General features: G+C 36.5%; 2 protein-coding genes across 6 annotated transcripts in view; one reads left to right on the forward strand and one right to left on the reverse strand.

The window, feature by feature from the left end:
• The window catches only part of LOC139151178 (tubulin--tyrosine ligase-like protein 12), an 86,285-nt gene extending 82,083 nt beyond the window's left edge, over nt 1-4,202 (reverse strand). For all 4 annotated transcript variants that reach the window (XM_070723799.1, XM_070723775.1, XM_070723791.1 and 1 more), the window contains exon 1: nt 3,923-4,202. Coding sequence is in view for 3 of the 4 variants with exons in the window: in XM_070723775.1 (XP_070579876.1) it covers nt 3,923-4,075 (153 nt within the window). In the remaining variant the exon portion in view is untranslated. The remainder of the gene's footprint in view (nt 1-3,922) is intronic.
• A 623-nt stretch (nt 4,203-4,825) lies between these two features.
• Nucleotides 4,826-19,449, forward strand: part of LOC139150999 (uncharacterized protein DDB_G0283697-like) — a 29,330-nt gene continuing 14,706 nt past the window's right edge. The window contains exons 1-3 of one of the 2 annotated variants that reach the window (XM_070723524.1): nt 4,826-4,963; nt 14,113-14,628; nt 18,253-18,639. In XM_070723524.1, the coding sequence (XP_070579625.1) occupies nt 14,125-14,628; nt 18,253-18,639 (891 nt within the window). In that variant the 5' untranslated portion in view covers nt 4,826-4,963; nt 14,113-14,124. Of the gene's footprint in view, nt 4,964-13,969; nt 14,629-18,252; nt 18,640-19,449 lie in introns of both variants that reach the window. The other variant, XM_070723516.1, reaches the window with a different exon arrangement.

Here is a 19,449-nt window from a genome sequence, read left to right on the forward strand (position 1 = left end):
CGTCAAAATTCCCTTGTAAACCTTTACCAGCTGGCAGTGAAAAGGAAAGCGCAGAATATTGTCAATGATTCTGATCACCCTCTCCATGGTTACTTCCAGAAACTCCCGTCAGGGAGACGTTTTCGGGTTCCTCGTGCAAAGAAAAACCTCTTCAAAAAGTCATTTCTTCCATCAGCAGTTTCAATTTTAAACTCAAACTCGATGTATTTGTTTTAAACCTCCAGTTGGTCCTTTGTTGTTTCCGTCTATGTTTCAATTTTTGTATCTATGTCGCTACCTTGTGTGTGTTTTTAAGCATTTCAATGTGTAATAGCGTCCCTTTTTATAGAATCTTTTGCTAGTTGTACTATTTTAATTTGTATATGATGAGCCTGAAGGCAAATTTCTACATTTTTTGTGGATAATAAAGTAATTGAATTGAATTGAATTGAATTGAATTTGCAACATTTAATTGACATATTACATAAGTTCTGTATTAAATGGCGTATGCAGGTTAATGTAGACAAAACTAAAGTTATGATTTTCAGCAATGGTGGTCGCAGGTCACGATGGGAAAATTGGCATTTTGATACAAGTCCTCTCTGTGTTGTTTCACATTAAAAATACTTAGGTTTATTTTTTTCAGCCCGTAACAACTGGTCCAAAGCTATCCACAATCTAGCAAACCAAGCCAGTAAATCACTGAATCTGTTATCAATTGCTAGATGGAAGCTAGGTCATTTTGATTTGTATTCTCATTTTAAAGTTTTCGATGTCATGATATTGCCTATTTTATGTTATGGTTCTGAAATCTGGGGTTTTACTTATTATGATGTGTTGGAAAAGGTACACAGAAAATGGTGTAGAAAGTTTTTAGGTGTACCAAGCAATACAACAAATGAAGCTGTTTTGGGTGAATGTGGCAGATTTACTGTACACTTTTACACTATAAAGCGTTGCATTCGCTATTGGCTTAAATTACTTGAGATGCCTCAGGACCGACTTCCAAGACATGCGTACACCATGTTATGTAATCTTGATAGCTTGGGTCGGCATACGTGGGCAACCTCTATAAAGAATGTTCTTTTTTCATATGGTTTCGGTTATGCCTGGCTTGCCCAGGAGATAGGCAATAAACAGCAGTTTCTGTCACTTTTTGATACAAGACTTTCAGATGTTTTTAGACAACTTTGGACTGGTAAACTTTCTTTGAAACCAAAACTCCGTACATACATGCAATTCAAAAGTTTGCTAGAACCTGAAAAATACCTTAAGTTACCATGTACTCATAGTTTTATACAATTGTTTGCTTGTTTTCGCTGTTCTACCCTTCCTCTGGCAATAGAGGAAGGGAGAAGGTACAATATCGATGTGACTTTAAGATTTTGTACATTTTGCTCACAGAGAGATGTAGAAGATGAATACCATTTTCTTCTGGAATGCCCGGTTTACACAGAACTTAGAAAACAATACTTATCACGTACTTATTTGAGCAACCAAACTTTCATAAATTTGTTCAACTTATGAGCACTTCTAAAACTGATGACCTTCTGAATCTATGTATTTTTGTAAACAAAGCCTTTAAGCAGAGAACGATAGCTCTCTCACAAATAGTAATCCATGACTGAAACATTACTATTGTACTGTAGATATTTATGCATTGTCTATGTTTTTATTTGTGATTCTAAGATATTTTGTTATCCTATGTATTTAAAATCTCTGTAACCCCCTTGCATATGGGCTGGAGGCCTTGAAACGCAATAAACGAATCAAATAGCATTTGTTGTCAGATGATATACATAGTACTTCCAGAATAACTTTTGTTTTCATTTTAGCATGGTGCCATCCAAAAGCAAAGAGAAAGGCTAAGAAACAAAAAGAAACTGAAAGAGGGAGGAAAATACCTTAAATAAAAGATGCTAACACATTGCACTCACGTCAAGAAAGTTTTGATGTTGTGAAATCTACTAAATTGATGATGGCAGCAATGAAGATCAGAAAAATGAATTCACCAATAAATGTCTTTCCGATGACAGCAGCAATGAAGATCACCAAACTGAATTCACCAATGAATGTAATTCCAATTCTTCTGAAAGCAATTACGTAATCTGTACCAACAAGTGTCTTCCAAGTCTGCCAATGAGATTCTAAGTAAGCTAATCCATTTTTTACATTATGCTACAGTACATTGTATTCTAACAGCCCTTTTATTGCCAAGAAGGAATTGTGTATTTAGCCAGACTGATGAATGAACAATAGATGTAAAACTAACCATTTATTTTATAATGATTTCTGACAAATTGAATTAAGCTTGTACCTAAAAGTCAAAATTTCATAACAGTGTGATGAGCTTTTGAGGTTTCTTTCTGAATACCTTTATTGCTTCACTCTTGTTGAAGGTAGTTCCCAGTTCCCTGAAAATACTTTTGAAGTTATCAAAAGATTACCCACGTCTGATACAGTGCACATGGTGGCATTACTCATGATGGTGCACTGCTTTCAATGTTCATATAACATAAATATAAACTTTTATGCATCTTGTTTCAATTCACTTGACAGATCATGAGGCCCAAAGCTGAAAGAATTGAATTTTAATGCTGAAGTTCAACAGTATTGTATTCTTGAAAGAACACGATCCATGCAGTCACAAAAGGGAGAATAATATTTTGTAAGTGTTCAGTAAAAGGCCAGATTATTTGTTACCTTTTTATAAAAGACATTTCAGACACGGAGCTAAATCCAAAAATTATCCAAAAACATATGTAGTACTGGACTGATAACAGTGATAAACAGAATAGTTGGCAAGTAATGTGTTTCTGGTCTCATCAAGCGTGTTGTTGTTTATTATAAATGACAGTACCATAAATTTACAGTGTAAATACTGTGGCTGAGTGAAATACTATTGAACATAGAAAAGGCCAGGGCAGCTTATTTTCAGACATGAGACAAGATACCCATACTTCCACTTGAATACTTTTGTACTGTGATATACACTGCCATGTTCTGCTATCTATCCTGCTGCCATCTATCCTGACATTTCTCATTTGAATACATAAATATGCGTGTTGGGCAATTGTTATGCAAATATAGGACCCCATTCAATCTATCATTCCATTGGGACAGTATGACTGTATTCCATTGGGACAGTATGACTGTACTGTATGTATGTGAAAATGGTGTTTTTTCACCATTTCACAAATCATTTGTTATAATGATCACTGACATTAGGTGCTTCGAGTAAATTGTAGGGAGATCAATACATAGCACGGGTAGAATGGGTGGCAATAGGTGGCAATGGAAAGATAGGTGGCAAGGGAGGATAGATGGCAGCATGGAGGTAGGAAGAGAAGGCCTTCTCTTCCTACCTCCATGATGGTAGCTAGTACACCAGCTATTCCACCTGCCATAGTAAATGATTAAATTGCAGGGAGATATATAGCACTGGTAGAATAGGTGGCAATGGTAGAATAGGTGGCAATGGTAGAATAGGTGGCAGGGGAGCATAGATGTCAGCTACTCTGTTAGCTATTCCACTTGCCATCTATCCTGCCATTGCAGTCTTAAATTAGTAAATTGTAGGGAGATGTATAGAACTGGTAGAATTGATGGGAATGGTAGAATAGGTGGCAATGAAAAGATAGGTGGCAGGGGAAGATAGATGGCAGCTAGTATGCCATCTATTCCGCCTGCCATCTATCCTTAGATTAGATTGTAGGGAGATATATAGCACGGGTAGAATAGGTGACAATGGTAGAATAGGTGGCAGGGGAGGATAGATGGCAGTATGTATGTTCCGGGAACACACAGCACGGTACGCAGGGCCATCTATGGTAGGGCTAATCGATATGGTGTGTGTAGCTGTGGCGGTGTTATTTGACGCATACCATCACTTAGGCATCAGAAACAGTCGTTGAATCGACCAAATGTTGACCGGAATATTTACCTCATTCTTCAATTTAAGAAATAAACTTTTCCAAAAGACATGGGGTACGCCGGCTTTTTCGAGCTGAACTTGATGGCACGACAGAAAATCTTCAAAACTTTCTTCTCTTCTTGTTGCCCCGTCTTCACTGTCACTCTCTCCGATTGTAGTCATTATAGCTACTGTTGCCTGGTTACACAGCTATGATTATATGATAGATAAGAAACTACTGATAATACACATCGTCAGTACTCATGTACATGTGCACGATCATACATTCTTCTGTTCATGAGGTCGTCGATAGGGGCGCTCGTGATATCTGTTTTAAAATAGCGTCATCCTCAGCTTCGGACATTATTGATTCTAGCTCCAGAGTCAGCTCCATGGCCAGCTCGCGTCATCATCATGATCATATACAAATCAGACCGGAACACTTGAGACTTTTCTTGTAGACCCTCAAAAACAGTCTTTTATTTTCTATCCTTTGTCCAGTGCAATATTTTACTTCCGACATTAAATAGCAGTTTGCATGAATGTTGTTACAGTATGTTTATACATCAAGTTCGAGTACAGTATAATAGTTGGTTGTCATCTTACCTCTTCTTAATAGTGAACACTTTTATATACAATTTAATGATGGCAATATTAATAATAACACATTCGGGACTTTCTACGCTATACTACATTTTAATTTCTATTTTTTTTTTTAATTTTTGAACTTTTTATTCTTTGTTAGATATTCCGCCTCTAAAAATTGCTTGTGAACTAATTTTACAATTCAAGAGAAAATAATGACGTGTGCACGTTACTTTAAGAAGTTAGAGGTGCAGCGAATTCCACCAAATCCCAGGCCTCCATCAATCATATCGGTCTCCAATCTCCACCGCAGAGTTCTTATTGGCGCGTCTTTCCCACAGTTCCTTTCGCTGTCGCCGATAATTATTCGGATCTAAAGGCTGAAGCTGACGCTAACTGCCATCATTTTAAGGTCACGCGAAGATGACTCCGTGATGCCAACCAAACGCTCATCATTACAGATAGTGGGGGACAGGTCTCTCTCAGGTGAGCTTTCAGCTATTACTTGCGGCACATTTTGCTTTAAAGTACAAGCAACTCTCATAACTTTCACGATGCTATTCTGGTTGCTTTAAATTGTCCAGGTTTGTCACTCACGGTCCCTCTATAGCCCTGCGTATCGGCATTGTAGCGCCACTGGTGAGCGAAGTCGCAAAACCAAAAATCACCGACCGCCTCACCGTAGCGCTACAATTTTGCAGCTAGGCTACACAGGTCCCTCTGTGATAGAAGGACCGTGCTTGGGTGACCGGATGATTTTTAAAACTCAAATCTTTTGCCAAAATCTTGATGGCACCTGTTAAAAATGTTGACAAAAAGTCCAAATCTGAAGAATAATTTGGCTAGCATAATTACAGTTTGGCAGCCGCTGGAAAATAAAGTTTCCAAATTCTTTTCCTGAGAATATTGTAATGAGGAATAATGAGACAGTGTGACCAAAAATGAGACCCAATATGGTTGAAATAGCTAAAAGATGACTAACTGTAATGACTCCGGTGAAAGGTGCATTTATAGTTTCCAAATTATTTCTGTGAGAATATTGTCTATGTTGATAAGTCCAGTGAAAGAAAATGGAAGATTGTCCTCACGCTGACCTTTGTGTTTCCAGTATCAAGGATACAAGCCATTGTTTTTAGTCAGAGACAGGTGCGCATGGGTGAAAAAGCATGTTGTTCGAATACGGCACTATTGCGAACCTTACTTCCTGCTTTGGGAAAACCATGGGCGCTAATAGCGCTGTTCACCGCTACTGGTTCATTTAATAGCTATATGCACGCAACATCAGACACACAGCTAGAAATGCGGACAGATTTTATCAATGTTGCAATCATGGTTGTTTATGCAGCTTGTACTCTGAGTCCTGAATATGTTTTTTAGTATTCATTGTTACACTAGCAGTCGCCCACTGAAATCTATTTTCGTTGTTTTTGCATGCGTGATTTCCAAAAGCGTAATCTAAAAATGCGGACAAATATTTATTTTTGCATATTAATGAGAGAACAGTGACGTAAACTGTGAACGGCCCTATCAGCGCTGCATAGCTGAGCCTTTTTAGAGCACAGAACAAGTATATCTATGGTCCCTTTAGAGCACAGAACAAGTATATCTAAGGGGCGAGTCCCAAAACCCGGACCGAGACGAGTCGAGACGAGACCATAATGACCCCTCAGGCCAGGGGTTGTAACATCATATATACAACACTACAGAAAGCTTGCAGTTTGTTGAGAGTGTCAAAGATCGATGCAAAAGCAAGAGATAGCACAATCAACGATTGGAACAACTGAAAAAAGATTTGTTGAGGTTTTTCAACTTGAGTTCAAGGCGAGCTCGAAACATGCGAACTGCTACGCGACGTCGGCATTTTGGCCTAAGCGATAAGCGCCAGATTCAGATTCTGCTATGATATCTACTGTAAATTCAAAATAGGTAACCTTGTATTAGAAACATACATACAGGAGATTTAAGTAATCATTTTTTAGAAATTAGATTCACCATTTATAAACACATTATGGGAAAGTAAACTGAGAGCTCATATGTTTAATTTCATTACAGTGGCTCTGCGCCATTTTTCTACATTACCGATAGTACATTCATATTCAACATTCATGTACCGTACTCGTCCGAGTATAAGCCCCCGGTTCGGCAACACTAAACAGCGGTAAAACTACGGGAGGGGCTTATACTCGAGCAACCCCATGTTATGCTAATTTTATGCACGATTTTTTTCAACACCACTCGATCTTTCTACCGCTTTCAAAATCGACTAACACATTCAAAGAAATTGATTGTACAATCTCTGAATACAGAAGTGACATTTTGGTGAAATTTCAGCGTCGAAAAAAAACCCAAACTTGAAACAAAGACGTCATGTATGCTGCTGATTACACGTAACAGTAATGTGAACAGGCATGCATTGCCTACACGGAAAGGCAACTCAATATTCCAGTATCTTACTGTCTACATCTTGTGAAAACAACAACATAACAGTAAAAAATTGTAATAGTCACCAGGAAAAGTCTTCAGAATTGAAAGGATAATTGTTTCAAACAAAAGAAACTGCATGTTTTCAAGCATGAAAACATCATGGCCGTGAATGAAAATAAACAATGGCGGAAGTGAGTGAGACTATTCTATTTAGGCGACGGGGTGAGCAGTGTCAAAGAATCAAGATAGTACTGGGAAAACGTGTCATTTTCCTTACGATGCTGTCAAGGGAACTCCAGTTTCCCATTGTTTTAAAATCTTTTAATAGTTTCTTTATTATCTAAAAGTAATTTTACCAAGTTAAATGACCAAATATACTCTTTCTGTATTTGAGTTACACTAGGGTAGGAGCTTATACATGGATGTACTGCATTTTCCAAAATCCTCTGAAATCAGTAGGGGGGTGGGGGGTGGGGGCTTATACACGAGCAGGGGCTTATACTCGGACGAGTACGGTATGTTATGTGTGTGGAATCTAAGGCAGCCTCAGATTAAGATTCAGATTCGGAGAGCTAATTGTAACCACTGACTAGAATGTAAGAAAATGAACAAGCATAAGTCGATGGTAGGAGTGGGATATCACTTCTTTGACTAACTAAGACAGAAGTGAAACAACGTCCTTTTTTTCCGTGGCATTGATACATATGCTGCCTATGTGCAAAAAAACGTAACTTTTCTATCAGTAAGATAGGAGGTCTTTTGGTCTCGTCTCGACTCGTCTCGGTCCGGGTTTTGGGACATGCCATATCTAAGGTCCCTTTAGAGCACAGAACAAGTATATCTAAGGTACAATTTGCCCGCATTGCCATTCCTTCCCTTCTTGGAAGTCATTAACATTTCAAAGTAAAAATTTCTTCAGCAGTTTCTCGGAAGAAAAAAGACGTTTTGGGGAAATTTTTTCACTCATCTTGACTTCCTACATTCACTGTGAAATGCAACTATTTCCGTTCACGCGATATCTCATAGCAGCCATTCCTATGCCATGCGAGTAGACGACTTCCAAGATGGCGTCCCCTCTGACGTTTGTTGACAAAGTGCATTCGTAAACTTCAAGATTTTGTCGCCATTACCTTGTTTAAAGACATAAATGTGCACAACTGTTGCATAATTAAGGTGAATTTGTACAACTTATCACTAACTGAGCCCCACTTTAAGTATTCGATTTCGATCATCCACTCTCTGAGTTTTCGTGTCAGCCCCGATTGTTAAGGAATAGGAGGGCCTCTCGTCCGGTCACCCTATTTGTGTGCTCCATAGGCACCATTAGTCCTGCGTACACTCATTGTGACAGTTTTCGGACAGGGTAGTGAATGTCGCTCAAAGATGTTTCATAAATGACGAGCAGTAAGACATCTTATTTCCATACCCTTCGAAATTTTATTGTGTTTATCCTCAAACTGTTAACACGACAGAAGTGGTATTTAGGGAGTCAAAGTTGCCAAATTTTTGACCCCATGTTGAGGGCGTTACAATCGGACTGCTATCTCAGTAATCGAACATTGTATTTGGAATATGATTATATATAGGGGTTAAATATTGGTATTTTGAAACTTCACACACTTAATTTCAATTTCGATGTGTTTAGAAACTATTTCGTTATAAATTAGTTACGTTTAATCCATGGACGAGGCAATATTTCGACGTGTATGGGCGCTTACATATTGGACAATATGGGCTGTCTCTGTGTGTTGCATTCAACACCTTGTATCGTACAGTGTGGCTAAATTCACCAAATTTCTAGTGCCCAAAATAGCTTCTACCGAAAAAAAATGCTGTCATATGACTTGTAAAATGCTATAAATACAGAGTGAAGTGAGTACAACGAACAGCATGTCATTAAATGTCCGAAAACTGAGGTTGTCCGAAAACGGCACACAGTCCATGTAGCCGACAATGAGATGCAAATGATATGCGGTTAAGGTCTCCTCGACTAACTTTCAGCTGGTTGCTCACTTTCTACTATTTTCATAGTATTTTATACAAAGGCACAGACTTATCCTACCTGCAACTTAAAACTCATAGTGATTTTGTAGCTCATTCTTTACTATTTTTCATAGTTTTTGGTAGCCGGTAACAGACACTTCGTGTTCATGTCGGCTACATGGACAATCTGCCCCGAAAACTGTCACACTGAGTATACCGCACTTGTGTGTTCCCAGCTTTATACGCCTTCCCAACCACAGCCCTGCTGACTCTCATAGGAAAATCCGGCGGACGCGGTGATTTAATAAAAGTATTAAATTTTCTGATTGATATCTGCCAATTTTTTTTCATAAAAACAGGCATGTTTTTGAAATTTCATCGGTTAGTTTGAAGAAGTGGAAAACACTTGTCTATGTTTTCCCTGGTAGAAATCTTCAGTAATAATCAGATATTTAGATTAGTTCAAGCAAAAGTAAGGGACAGTTCTGTTTTTAGGGAGGGGCAAGTTCAGTGGTATTGTGGTTTTCAAAAGCAGATTGACAAACAGTAAAGCACCGGTACACACAACAAAATCAAATTCACGAAAGGAAAATATATGGACCTTTGGCCAAAAGGCCAAGAAGTGATGTCAGGTGTTTTGAAAATAGTAAGCACATCCTACCCCACATGTGGCACCCGCCATATATCAATCTGTACTTAAGTCAAATAGGTAGTGGTCACTAACTAAGGTCCAATGTCACCGATGCCATCAGCAATCATTTGTCAAAGAGAGATACTGTATTTATCCACCAACTTGTGATACCTGTTAAAAAAGCATTTGAATGTAGAGACAAGTGTTTCTCTGGTGTAACCCTGGTTTAACAGTTTTACTAAGAGAGATTGCTGAATATCTCCACAAAATCACCATATGAACTGCATGCTCTTGCATATCAAATAATATGGGAAATGTATACCCCATAAGCTGGTGAGAGCGGAATATTACTGATAAGGTGCGGAAAATTGATGAAACTAAAGTTGAAATCATCTCTCTTGTCATAAAGCCTAGTAGATTTGATGAAACTTGATATACCCTGTATATACCAAAGGTGTAACTCTGTGCAAAAACATTTAGCAGGATCGTGTCATTTAGTTGCTATCGTTAATTTGCATATGATCAGTGATATATTTCTGTAATTAGGGAAATGTACTGCGGGAAATTAGATAAAACTTGGTATACACTGTAGATGTTTAGCACACAACATTGTCCAGCGCTAAATATCCAAAGTTAAACAATTCTCATTGATGCTTAGAGTTACAATGAAAATGCTCACTGGAAGATGTAAAAACTGAAAGTTTTTAAGCCTGTTTTGAAAATGTTGATTAGGAGAGCTTTTATGTCCATCGGTAAAGAGTTCCGAAAGACAGGAGCTACTGCAGAGGACCGGTGACCATTGGTAGTCAGATTCCATCTAGGTGTGTACAGAAGACATTTATCAGATGAGCTGTAATAATAGTTGATCAGTTATAATAGTAAAGAAAACTATTAAGCAATATGTTCTTAATTAATTGCTAATTTGCATATTTAATGAACTTTTCTAATTAGTGTGATATGATAATTGACTCAATTAATGACCTTTTGTGATTAGGGTGGCAGCCCAGATTGGCTAAACAGGGAAACAATGTTTGTAATGAGAGATCTATATCCTGAATGACTACACTAAATCTGAGGACACTTGTTGCAGATGTTGATCACACAAAGATTTACCAGTCAAGAAAGACATTCAGCAGTATCAATAGCTAATTATATGAAGTCTCTCCTATACTGAACACGGGGCATTTTTGGTTCACATCTGGCGTTATGTCAAGAGCCATTACTCAGAGATGCCTGGACAAGTTTATTGCAGATTGGTTGAATTTTGACATTTTAGGAGCCAGGACATGGCCAGTGTTCTCCCCAAGATTTTTTTACAAGAGGTCAAAGATGTGGTGCGAAGCGGTCGCGGGGGAGGTAAGGAGGGGGGTGTTCCCCCTCCCGTCGTTGGAGCTTTTGAAAAATAGAGATTAACCAGATATGAACTGTAAATGCTCACATGTTTCATTATATATTGCAGTTATGTGTAAATTTGAACCTTTGCCATTTAAAGTGTTATGATCAACATAGTGAACAATATTCACCACGGATTAACTCTATAGGTTATTAAGTATTCAAATACGCAATTAGCTGAAATAGAAATAATTAATTTCTTTCACTGCTTTCACTGTATCACCTCTTTATATAGCAAGTGTAATTGCCTCTTGTCAAGTCCTTCAAACTATATATTCCAAACTTTGAAAGCTCATTAGATATGCAAACTATAAATTAGCTGACATGAAAACTTAAGTGCGAAATGACTTCCAATATTGGTTTAATCTGGTATAATCATCAATGTACATAGCATGTTATGCCAACTTTAATCAAATAAATCCAAGTATATATCCCTAATTAGAAAAGTTCATTAAATACACAAATTAGGAATTGGCTGAAGCAAAAATGCTTAATGCCTTTCAATGTTAGCCTACATAATAGCAAGTTTCATCAATTTTGGTCATGTAAGTTCAAATAGATATCCCTAATTTCAAAAATTCATTAAATATGCAAATTAGGAGCTGCATGAAGTAAAAATGCCTAATGACTTTCAATAACGTCGTATCATAGTATCTTTAATGTACATAGCAAGTTTCATCAATTTTGGTCATGTAAATTCAAATATATATCCCTAATTTCAAAAGTTCATTAAATATGCAAATTAGGAGCTGGATGAAGTAAAAATGCTTAATGACTTTCAATAATGTTGTATCATAGTATCTTTAATGTACATAGCAAGTTTCGTCAACTTTGGTCTAGTCAATACAGATAAATATCCCTGATTATGAAAGTTCATTAAATATGCAAATAAGGAATTGGCTAAAGTTCAAATGTTTAATGACTTTCAATAATGTTCTATCATAGTATCTTTAATGTACATAGCTAGTTTCATCAACTTTGGTCTCGTCAATTCAGATAGATATCCCAAATTAGGAAAGTTCATAAAATATGCAAATTAGGAATTGGCTGATTTGAAAATGCTTAATGACATTTAATAATGTTCTATCATAGTATCTTTAATATACATAGCAAGTTTCATAAATTTTAGTCATGTAACTTCAAATATATATCCTTAATTTTAAAAGGTCATTAAATATGCAAATTAGGATTTGGATGAAGTAAAAATGCTTAATGACTTTCAATAATTATAAATCATAGTATCTTCAATATGTGTACCAAGTTTCGTCAATTTTGATCGAGTAAATTCAGATAGATACTCCTAATTAGGAAATTTCATTTAACATGCAAATTAGTAATTATCTTTTACGTCACCCCTTAATATCTTTCAAAGCTGATATATCTTGGTGTGATCAACATTTGTGGCGAATCTCATCAAATTGTGTGCAGTCATTGTCAATATATATCAGTTTTTCTAAAATCATTAATTATGCAAATGAGCTAAAAGTAAGCAAGCCACACCCACCAAAAACTAATCAGTTTTTGCAATTTACAAACTGAATCTATGTACCAGATTTGATTCTGATCTAATCAGCCGTTTTTGAGATATTGAGTACACAGACAGACAGACAGACACACAGACACACAGACAGACAGACATCGCTGCGACATATGCTCATGTGTGTCAACACGTGAGCAAAAAATGAAACTGTGTATCCAAAATGATTGTTAAGTTACGTTACTCATGCACTGATCATCACAAGTATGTCAGAAGAATGCTGTGTAGCGCCGGTGCTGTACTTGCCTGGTACACGCCAAACAATATAGCGATATTTTTCGATACAGAAAAAACTTGTAGAGAGATGTTGCGATAGAAAAACTTGTAGTGTGATTTTGCGCACGGTGGTCGAAATACAGCGAAACCCCCTCCCCCCTGAGCACAGAAGTTGCGTTTACTGTGCGCGTGTTTTAATTATCCACGGCCCCTAAAGCATTAGACTGTAAAGCACAGTTGTGTGAAGGTGCTCCCAGTGTTTCATCAGGATGGCATCAGCAAAGGGGATTTTCCCCCTTTACCAGAAAATTTAGGGGGTATTTCACCAGTTCATGTGTTCTACTTGTATCTCGAAGGTGTGACTGGCAACATTTCATGGGGGCTGGTCCCCCCTTGACAAATTACTAGGGGGTGCCAACATGTCAACAGAGGGGGAATCCCCCCATTCCCCTCTCTAGCTGAAACACTGTGCTCCATACCTCCACCCCCGAAAACACGACTGTGAGCAGTCTGTACATTTAGCCGGCTCCAACAATTTTATGTTGGAGCCAATCACATTGCATTATTCAGACATGTTACTGTCTGCTGTTTGTACTAGCTGACATGAAATTCGCTTATTTACAAGCGAACTTCAACAAACACCTTGGGATTTCCCGTTGTTCCTGATACCCTTGAGTTAAAGCCAGTTTCTACAACATGGAACAACTGTCGTCATTATTGATTTGCTGAAGCCGTGGAAAAGTGCTCTGATGAGTGCGGCATTGTATTGAAACGTGAGAAAAGAGACACTTTAGAGAATTTTATTCAATTATACAATCCCAAACTGGATGGAGATCCCAAACTGACTGTCTCAGCTATGCTGTTGATTGACAGATATTGTCATGGCTACTAGAGTATTATGCATGCAAATAAAGTTGAGTGATGAATATTTAAATTAGATCACTGGGGAAGTTTGCGTATGTAGGCAGGGTTTTAACATGTTCGGCATGGCTTTTTAGCTCACATTTGGTACACCAATGTGAGGTTATCATATAAGCTGAAGTTGATGGCGTCTGTATGTATGTATGTATGCATGTATGTATGTGTGTACGTATAGTATGTCTGTCAACTCAAAAACTCACGAACCGCTCACTCATGTACAGACTGCTCGCAGTCGTGTTTTCGGGGGTGGAGGTACGGAGTACCTGCACACGACTGTGTCTACTAAAGTATTTACAGAAGAGAAAATCTTGTACATTTGAAACCATTTTAGTTATCATGTACATGTTCTCTTTGTAACACACTGTTTTAATGTTTGTATCCAATTTAGGCAGCTGAAGAATACTGACTCAAATTTAAATGTCTTAAGAATATAAGTGAAAGCACATTTGTGGAATCATGAATCAACGTTCAACAAGATCACAACTGTATGACCCGGGCTACACAGATCGTAACAGACTATTTGCTTCACAGAATGAAGTTCAAATGGGACAGATGATGAGAGATGTAGAAAATCAAGATAGACGTCTTGAAGAGATCAGGCAGCGGGTAGAATCAACTTTGAGTAGTACTGGTATGGATCTTCATCCTGAGATGAGTTACAGAGACAATCAACAATCCATGCCGGGAATACAGTCTGATTATATGTATGACAATCCCATTAATCTAGAGAGACCTGTACTTCAAGATGATGTATTTCCAGGACCAAATGGTACTCATGAAAATGATCTGTACTATGAAAGGTCACCCATTGCAAATTATGAAGACCAATTACCCATTGATAGACATACAACAGATGATTTCTATGACAGGCCTGATGACATGTATGGTATGCAGAGAGGTATGGATCAAGATATACCTGCTTATGATGATAGGGAAGATTATAAAAATACAGACTATTACGATGACAGGGGTATCATGACAGATGAAGGAGTCATTTATGATGATGGACTCTCCGATGTAAGAGAAAGAAGTCCATTAAGAGCTCAAGTAAGAGATCTGAAAATTATTCTATGTTATCATGTACTAATTCAAATCAGGGCTCTCCACAAATGATGGGATGGGGTAGCTCCCCCTTCTGTTATTTTAGCAATATATTTGATATGTTATTCTAATAATCATACCAAAAATACATGTTCACAAAACAAAAGACTAAGTAAATTATATAATGTTGATCACTCCTCTGTTTTACAAGCTGTGGAGGACACTACAAATGAAGGGACAGATATGTTTTATTGACAATAAAAATGTACATTAACCCTTTTCCTGTCAGACAGCATGACTTCCCCATCAGCGCTTAGTCAGTAAAAAGCAGTATTAAGCCAAAACATGACGTATTTTCACCCACTTGGCTTGGTCTGTTCTAGCATCTTTAGTCCCAAAAAATCTAGTTTACAGTATTTATGTTTTCAACAGCTTTATGTTGTATTTCATTAACTTTAACCATCTTGACCTGGTGGTGAAATTCGGACTTGGCAGGAAAAGGGTTAAGTTTTGAAAATTGTTGGTAATTCCGGGACTTTTTATGTTTTATATCTTCAATGTTTGATGGAAACTACAGTGTTTTTTTGACAATGGCAGGATGATAAATGTTACTTATGTTTCTGTTTTGAAAATTGTTGGTAATTCCGGGACTTTTTATGTTTTATATCTTCAATGTTTGATGGAAACTACAGTGTTTTTTTGACAATGGCAGGATGATAAATGTTACTTATGTTTCTGTTATCCTAGTTGGTTCTACTGATATTTGATTCAGACATGATGTTTGACATAGCAAAAATGTTACAACACCATAGATAACGACATAAAATGTTACCAATACCACAGATAACAACATAAAATGTTACCAATACCATAGATAACAACATAAAATGTTACCAATACCATAGATAACAACATAAAATGTTACCAATACCATTGATAACAACATAAAATGTTACCAATACCATAGATAACAACATAAAATGTTACCAATACCATTGATAACAACATAAAATGTTACCAATACATATACCATAGATAACAACATAAAATGTTACCAATACCATAGATAACAACATAAAATGTTACCAATACCATAGATAACAACATAAAATGTTACCAATACCATTGATAACAACATAAAATGTTACCAATACCATAGATAACAATACAAAATGTTACCAATACCATTGATAACAACATAAAATGTTACCAATACCATAGATAACAACATAAAATGTTACCAATACCATAGATAACAACATACAACCAATACCATAGATAACAACATAAAATGTTACCAATACCATAGATAACAACATAAAATGTTGCCAATACCATTGATAACAACATAAAATGTTACCAATACATGTACCATAGATAACAACATAAAATGTTACCAACACCATAGATAACAACATAAAATGTTACCAATACCATAGATAACAATACAAAATGTTACCAATACCATTGATAACAACATAAAATGTTACCAATACCATAGATAACAATACAAAATGTTACCAATACCGTTGATAACAACATAAAATGTTACCAATACCATAGATAACAACATAAAATGTTACCAATACCATAGATAACAACATACAACCAATACCATAGATAACAACATAAAATGTTACCAATACCATTGATAACAACATAAAATGTTACCAATAGCATTGATAACAACATAAAATGTTACCAATACCATAGATAACAACATAAAATGTTACCAATACCATTGATAACAACATAAAATGTTACCAATACATGTACCATAGATAACAACATAAAATGTTACCAATACCATAGATAACAACATAAAATGTTACCAATACCATAGATAACAACATAAAATGTTACCAATACCATTGATAACAACATAAAATGTTACCAATACCATAGATAACAACATAAAATGTTACCAATACCATTGATAACAACATAAAATGTTACCAATACCATAGATAACAACATAAAATGTTACCAATACCATAGATAACAACATACAACCAATACCATAGATAACAACATAAAATGTTACCAATACCATTGATAACAACATTAAATGTTACCAATACCATAGATAACAACATAAAATGTTACCAATACCATAGATAACAACATAAAATGTTACCAATACCATAGATAACAACATAAAATGTTACCAATACCATTGATAACAACATAAAATGTTACCAATACCATAGATAACAACATAAAATGTTACCAACACCATTTATAACAGCATAAAATGTTACCAATACCATTGATAACAACATAAAATGTTACCAATACCATAGATAACAACATAAAATTTTACAAATACCATAGACACCAGCATGTGTGTTTACCAAACTTTGCAAAAAGTACCATTCAGCATTTATTTTTCTCTATGTCATAAATGATGATAACAGATAATCCACATCATATTCATACCAACTAGCAGGAACTCATCCTATGAAAGCCATCATATTCATACCAACTAGCAGGAACTCATCCTATGAAAGCCATCATATTCATACCAACTAGCAGGAACTCATCCTATGAAAGCCATCATATTCATACCAACTAGCAGGAACTCATCCTATGAAAGCCCTATCACTAGTATCAGCTGTATCTTCAGAGAAGATGTTTTGGATCCTGTTATGAAGCCATACTGTCTGTGAAAATGTCACTATCTCAATCCTTGGTGCTGGCTTTGGTTGATTGAATTCAGACGCTTGCATTTATACATGCAGTAGCCTTATTTGAGTAGTATCTCAAAAATTACTCAGTTGTTAAAATTTAAGTTGTACATTTCTTGCCAGTGTTTGAAACATGTTGCGTTGTACCCCTTTGGTAAGCATTTTTACATAGTGTAAGTTGCATTAAGTATAAAACCATTTTAATGAAATGAAATGCCAAAAGATACGGCTAATGATTAATCATCAGCTAGTGACATGCTTCATCTTCAGTATGAGGATATAAATTACAGTGTACCTTTAGGTATGTTTGTTTTACTCTGTTTAACCTTGGTTAAATGAATGAAAATTAAGTGAGATAAGAGGTGATGTTGAGTCTGATATTCATTTATTTGTCAGATTGTAAGAAATGATAATAATTTAATTTAAACCTTCTTATGATATGGAAATTTGCAAACTCAAATTTTTGGGGCTGATTTTTCTGTTGGGTCAAAAAATCATTTCCAGCAGCCAGTTGCCACATACCGGTATAAATAATGGTAGCAGCTGTCTAGTTTTGGTCGTCTATCTGTATGCATCATCGTATGTAGCATTGTATGTACTATACTGGTAGTATTTGTTTTATACTGCTCACCTAGCTTCCAATTTTCAAATTAGATGTGTAGCTTCTAGTGATAATAAAGTTTGCACAAAAATTGTACATTCAAATTTTTGAAAAATATTTTTTCAAGTTTTGTTGCCAGCCACTTTCAAATCATTGCTTCATCACTGTACAGGTATTTGGTATTACTGATAATAGGAAATAGAGGTGCTTGTCAATATCAGCATTCATCGTATTGTGATTCAAGACAAATTTTCAAAAGTCACAGGCACTGTTGGTGTAAATTTGAATTTAAAGTTGCCCAAACTGTTGTCAGTTTGTCTAAACATTACATTGGTGTATCAGTTGCAGTATGAGGACGACAAACATCAAAGACGTTCACAAAGAAGGAGAGATCACAGCAGATATGAAAGAGATCGTGGTAGAGATAATAGAGATCGAGGCAGAGATGGTAGAGGTCATTCCAGAGATGATAGAGGGCGCATCAGAGATAACAGAGATCTTAGCAGAGATAACCGAGATGGCAATAGAACTCATCACAAAACAAGTGGGCATAGATCTAACAGTAGGGAACATCAGTCAGGAAGACAGAGAAGTCTTGACAGGTCAAGAGATAATAGATCAGACAGTCACAAGCAGGAACAAGATCACAATATTTCAGTTGAGCACACCAAACGAGGTAGTGATAGACATGATAACAGAGGACATAGAACACAAGACGACAGAGTTATGGTAAGTACATCAGTTCTGGTCTGTTGTTCACTTGCAGATATCCGTCATTGTCTATCCTGTTCTCCCGTTTTTCATGTATAGGATAAAGCCCGAGTACGAGGGCTCTTCTGGTATATAAAGTCCAACCCAACGATAAAATGTCGAGGCCGCAGGCCGAGACATTTTATCGTAGGGTTGGACTTTATATACCAGAAGAGCCCGAGTATGAGGGTTTTATCCGACTTAAAAACTATCGCCCCTAACTGATATATTTTCGTTTTCAATGTGTTTACGTCAACTGTCCCCTTTGTCAATGTAACATGTTTAGGATATGAATTAAAACTTTTATTTGTGAAATAGCTTTCCAATGTAATGGAACATCCTATAAATGCCCTAGGGCACATTATATAAATGCCCTAGGGCACAGCAGATTTTGTGTTGCAGCTGGTTTCCGCTGTGTTACCAAATTTGAATATTAAAACGTACCAGATGTCTACAGAATATGACATGTTCACTTTTGATTGGACAGTACTTTACTATGGCGCTGGAATTTGTTTCTGGAATTTGGTGACCAAGGCTTTACGAGTGAATAAAACACCCTGAATTGAGCACTCTGATTGGTCAATCAACAGTAGATAGTTTTTAAGTATAGTAAATTCACCATACCCATTCTCTTCAAACAGGGGATAGCACATTTTGGCGATGAAAGGGTTTCAGTTCAGTAGTAAGTCCCCATGAAGCTAGGACTTCTAGATTGAGTCTGATTTATCCCGTTCCATCCTGTACACAATAGTTCTCCATCATGTTTAAACCATTTTCATTCAAATGTTC

Source organism: Ptychodera flava, chromosome 2, assembly GCF_041260155.1.
Source record: "Ptychodera flava strain L36383 chromosome 2, AS_Pfla_20210202, whole genome shotgun sequence".
Classification (NCBI taxonomy): domain Eukaryota; kingdom Metazoa; phylum Hemichordata; class Enteropneusta; family Ptychoderidae; genus Ptychodera; species Ptychodera flava.